General features: G+C 37.8%; 1 protein-coding gene across 1 annotated transcript; it reads left to right on the plus strand.

The window, feature by feature from the left end:
* Positions 1–1,022: 1,022 nt before the first annotated feature.
* c2h11orf96 (chromosome 2 C11orf96 homolog) lies at positions 1,023–2,716 on the plus strand. Its single transcript, XM_007244247.4, has one exon. The coding sequence runs from the start codon at positions 1,429–1,431 to the stop codon at positions 1,798–1,800; it is 372 nt and encodes a 123-aa protein (XP_007244309.2). The 5' UTR covers positions 1,023–1,428; the 3' UTR covers positions 1,801–2,716.
* Positions 2,717–4,267: the final 1,551 nt, after the last annotated feature.

Raw genomic sequence — 4,267 nt, forward strand, 5'->3', positions numbered from 1 at the left:
ATATACACACACATATATATATATATGTGTATATATATGTGTGTATATATATATATATATACATATATATATAATATATGTATATATATATATATATGTATATATATATATATATGTATATATATATATATATATATATACATATATATATATATATATATATATATATATATATATATATATATATATATTGAACCCACAGTGAGCAACAAAGGAAGAAGAAACCTTGGGAGGAACCGAGGCTCACATGTATCTTATAATTTTAAGGCTAATATATAAGAGGGGACCCTCCTCTGGTCAGACAACTTATAAATGAATGTTAAAAAGTCATTATTCATCCTCATTGGTGAAAAATAAGGAGGACCCAACCTCTTCTCTGGTCAGATAACTTAAAAATTAATGTTAAAAAGTGATTATACGTCCACATGGGTCTAATATGTTTAGGTTGAATAACCACAGCAGCAGTGGAAACAGTTAGAAAATTCCTAGTTAGAGTTTATATAACTTCTATTGGCATAAACTGGACGGTGACCTGAGGACCTGAGGGTGTAACATCTATCGAGTCAGGCTGTACAGGTGGGCAGTCAGTAACTTAGAGGAAGAAAAAAAATTATTATTTGTATTTATAAACAAAATCATGCAAAATCATTTCATAGTCTTGCTAATGGGACTTTCTCAAGTTTACAGGTTTGTTTACCTATATGTATGTGGGGATTTCTGCGGTGATATGTGGGTCATGTATCAGTATTTGGAACACAGCTGCTTTTTACATGGGGAAACTTTTTTCATGTGCATACAAATTACAGCTGTTTGCTCTCTGTGTTATGTTATGTTACATGCGTGTAGCTCTCGCCCCTCCTCGCATCCTCCTCCTCCCCCTCAGCTGTCCTGTAGCAGGCGTTTATTTAAAGGGGGCTGATTCTGGAGGACTGGTATGGCTAGCCGGAACCAGACCTGCTCAGAGAGTGAGGGAGGGGCCTGCAGGGAGTGGGGCGATGTTGAGGGAGTAAGCAGCTATAAAAGCAAGGGCTGGATTTGTCTCTGTCAGTAGCTCTCACAGAAACGACCCAGATACACAGCCACTGGCACAAGGAAGCAGGAGACTGCCTGTGAAAAACGCATTGCGCTGCTGAGCGAGACACAGAGACCAGAGAGATCCAGAGACTACTACAGTACTAGAGGGGAAAAAAGGACCTGGTGGACTGACAATCATCATCAAAGCTCCAGGATAATCAGGCATTTTGGAAGAGTGCCGAGATCTGGAAGTGCTTTAAACTGAGTGAGAACACTTCCACTCTTTTGGCTAGAGGAGAAATAAGCCAAAACTCAGCACTGGAATCTTCTTCAAAGAGAGATAAGGGGAGTGAAGGAGCAGAAACATCTACTGCACCCCAGAAGACAAACGCTGAGCGTTTTCCATCTCCACCCATGGCCGCACGTCCAATGGAGACAGTGGGTTTCCCCATGATTCCAGCTCACGTACTGGCTTCTGCCATGGAGGAGTTCCCTCAGCAGCTCCCTGTACCCAAGGGCCCGGCCAAGGGGCGCAGTCGTCCCCGACGACCCCGAGAGGCCCGTTTCAAGACCCAGCCCGTCACCTTCGCAGAGATTGCAGAGGTTGAGGAGGAAGGGGCTTCACCGCTGGAGGAGGAGAGAGCCAGACGCTCCTTCCTGCAGTCGCTGGAGAGCCTGAGGAGAAGCACACAGGCACTGCACCACACAGGCTCCACACACTCTGGCAGGACCAGCACACCCACGCAGGCCAGCCTGGACTCCAGTGACTCGGACTCAGCCCCCTGAAGAGACTCAGAGAGTGAGAGGAGGATACAAGAGGGAAAGAAAAGAGATGGGTGAAAGAAAGAGGGCTGTGATGTTGAGTGTTAAATCCTCTCCTCTGCTGTAATGCTGTAAAAGCTGTTCTGCTGACTTTACTGGACTGGATTCCAGTGAATATTGCACATATCCTTCTCTTGAAGCATACTTTGCCGCTATAACTTAGTTACGGTATCTTACGCACATCCTTGTGCCAAACTCCAGTCAAGCCAAGCAATGGCAGGCTGAATATTGATTATGCTTTTTAGCTGTAGCATTTTAACAGCCTTTTCATTCTAACAACTTAAATATTCCAAAAAAAGATGTTTCTTCATTTGCAAAATAAGACTTGAGGCCGTTCTTTATAAGCTTTAAAGATAGGTAGATCATATACCTGTTCTTTTTCTGTTCCAATCAAAAGAGCAGAAACACTGTTTAATCATTTCATCTTTTTGCCTGGTTAGAGATTATAGAATAGCTTTTTCATTGTCCAGCTCGGACTTCCGTTAGTTCATCTTTAACACTTCATCTTCATAATTATGCAGTCAAATCATTGACAGCACACACACACACACACACTGCATAGGAGACAATGTTTCACAATGATGATGTTACTTGAGTCTGCCAACTTAGTGTACTTACTAATGAACTCAGAGATGATCAAAGTATTTTCTTGCAAAAGTTACAGATATTTATTTACAGATTATCTTGTTGATATAACTAAGAGATTAGAAATGTTAGAAATGTTTTGTTGACACTGTGGGCTTGCAAGGTCACTATTGCAGAAAAACAAATTATGGAACTATGAATATATGATGCCTTTATATTTTTGTTTTACATTTATTATCTTTGTAAAAAGTCATTTCTTACTTACTTTAATAAATATATACATATATAAATATAATGCACATTTGTGGAGTTGTTCTTGTGTTTTGCTATGGTTGTTATTCTGACCTAATGTAAAGAAAGGTATGTTTACCCAGTAGAAGAATTCAGAGGGAGCAGAAAATAGCCAGGAGGGTAAGCTTGTGAAAACAGAAACTTTGAGGGGAAAAAAAAACAAGAAGATGCCTAAAATGTTAAACCAACAATCAAAAAACACTATTAATGTAAAATTAAACTGATTATGATAATGTTTTTTTTTTTTTTTTTTTTTTTTTTTTTTTTTTTTACAATTCCAGAGTTATTTTAAATTGTGTGAACATGCGAAAATGGTTCAAAACAAATGGTGCAGAAATAATGGTAACAGTTTTCCTTCTGTAGGTAGATGACATGAGCTTTTATTTATATTTATACATTTTTATAGAATTCATATAAAAAATAGAGAATATAGAAATAATCAGAAAGTTCAGGAAAATAACTTTTTAACTTATTTTCATTTAAAATCAATGTAAAAAAAAGTTTTTATAAAAATATTTGTTGAGTTGTTGAGCATTTCTGTTGTAGAAAGTGAAAATCTACTTCTCCAATTGTCTAAGTGCTACTGCAGGGTTTCTGACTGTGTCATTAGGGCTGCATGATATTAGAAAATATTGACATTGCGATATGTTGTTGTTCTACAATATATATTGTGGTATTAAAAAATACAGAAATGTCCAAAATTTGACCCGAAGTGAACGATCCAAATTATATTATATTAATATAGCTTAATATGTATTGAAGATTGGAGAAAATGAAATGATATTAGTCAATTATAATATTAATATTAAATAGATTTATATATTTAATATTACTTAATATTTAATAGTGATATTTCCTAAAATATTCATTTTCTTGGTGTATCAAAAAAGTTGTAGCATTATGTGCATGGTTTAATTTGCAAGACCTGTGATGTGAAAATTGTGCATGCGGACACTGTGATGGCGATGCTGAAACGATATACTGTGCGGCCGCAGTCCCTGTGTATATAAAGTAATCACGGCTCTAGAGACCACTAGTCAGCCACCCTGTGGATAAGCAGCATGTGTTTACACAGTGCTTCACTCTTAGTTTGAAAACAGATTTCAACAGGCCCTTCCTGGACTCTTCACCCAGAGCCTGATCTGCCTCTTGCAGGGCTGGTGTGGATCTCAGCTAAAAATAGTGTTGATCTGACATGCCTTCTGATCCAGTTACATTACAGAAAAACATTCAGCCAAACCAGGAGGCCGCAGTGCTGTGACAAATGTCTGTATCCACTTGTTATTAGTAGCTGAGGTCTTGTGTTTGTGTTAAGTGTCCGGACCATACACAGCATTAAATCGCTGCTGATCTGAATCAGCCTGAAGGGCTTAGCTAGGGCTGTGCGATACTGTAAAAAAAAAGAAAAAAGAAATTCTTAAAACGTATGAGTGATCATTGATTACAATGTTTGTAGTTCTTACATAACTATTGAACTACTGAAATACAAAATTTGTATTGTATGTGCCAAAATAGGAACAAAGCACCACTTAGTGCTACCAAACATGCAAACGTG

This window comes from Astyanax mexicanus, chromosome 2 (genome assembly GCF_023375975.1).
Source record: "Astyanax mexicanus isolate ESR-SI-001 chromosome 2, AstMex3_surface, whole genome shotgun sequence".
NCBI lineage: Eukaryota > Metazoa > Chordata > Actinopteri > Characiformes > Acestrorhamphidae > Astyanax > Astyanax mexicanus.

Bases quoted from the DNA above. Each gene is read 5' to 3' on its own strand.
- c2h11orf96 (XM_007244247.4), top strand. From the start codon at position 1,429: ATGGCCGCACGTCCAATGGAGACAGTGGGTTTCCCCATGATTCCAGCT.